Source organism: Penaeus monodon, chromosome 27, assembly GCF_015228065.2.
Source record: "Penaeus monodon isolate SGIC_2016 chromosome 27, NSTDA_Pmon_1, whole genome shotgun sequence".
Classification (NCBI taxonomy): domain Eukaryota; kingdom Metazoa; phylum Arthropoda; class Malacostraca; order Decapoda; family Penaeidae; genus Penaeus; species Penaeus monodon.
In genome coordinates, this window is record NC_051412.1 from 17079665 (window position 1) to 17080313 (window position 649).

General features: G+C 45.5%; 1 protein-coding gene across 1 annotated transcript in view; it reads left to right on the forward strand.

The window, feature by feature from the left end:
* The window catches only part of LOC119590432 (prolyl 4-hydroxylase subunit alpha-3-like), a 17433-nt gene that overhangs the window by 6993 nt on the left and 9791 nt on the right, over positions 1–649 (forward strand). The window contains exons 4-5 of the mRNA XM_037939097.1: positions 200–325; positions 439–609. Of these exons, the coding sequence (XP_037795025.1) occupies positions 200–325; positions 439–609 (297 nt within the window). The remainder of the gene's footprint in view (positions 1–199; positions 326–438; positions 610–649) is intronic.

Here is a 649-nt window from a genome sequence, read left to right on the forward strand (position 1 = left end):
GATACAGTAAATTATTTCCGAGTAAAACCGGTAAGAGTGGTTCTGAAACTGGTCCAAGAAGACTGTAAAATTCTCTGCAAAAACGACTGGTTTAGCACATGACAATCAGTTACAGTTAACCAATAAATAGTCACGGAGCAACAATAAGAGATTTTCAGAAGAGTGCAATATAATATGATACATTACAATACGGTATCAGCAGATAGCGAGTGCACCGACAAAATGCTGCAGTGCACGAACTGGGCCGAAAGGGGGGAGTGTGAGATCAACCCCTCGTGGATGCGTCGCAACTGCCGCTATTCCTGTGACGGCTGTCCGAGCCCAGGTCAGTCCCAAGTAGGTTTAAAATGGACAAACGAAAGCATACGTTAAACCCAGAATCTGGAACAAAAAATCCTCTCATTGTCTGTGTACTCAAAGCCCAAATCTTTCTTCCAGAGTTTCTGGTCGGAATGAGGGAAGTGTTGGCAGCCAAGATTACCACCGTCTTGCCAACAGACAACGACCTCAGAGGCACAGCCATCGCGCTCTCCCGACTTCGGAAAGTCTATAAACTGCACATAAGAGATCTGGTGCAAGGTCGCCTACTTGACACTGTCAGCTCCGTCAGTAAGTGTGCTCAATAATCTCGTTTTGGAATCTTGATTAG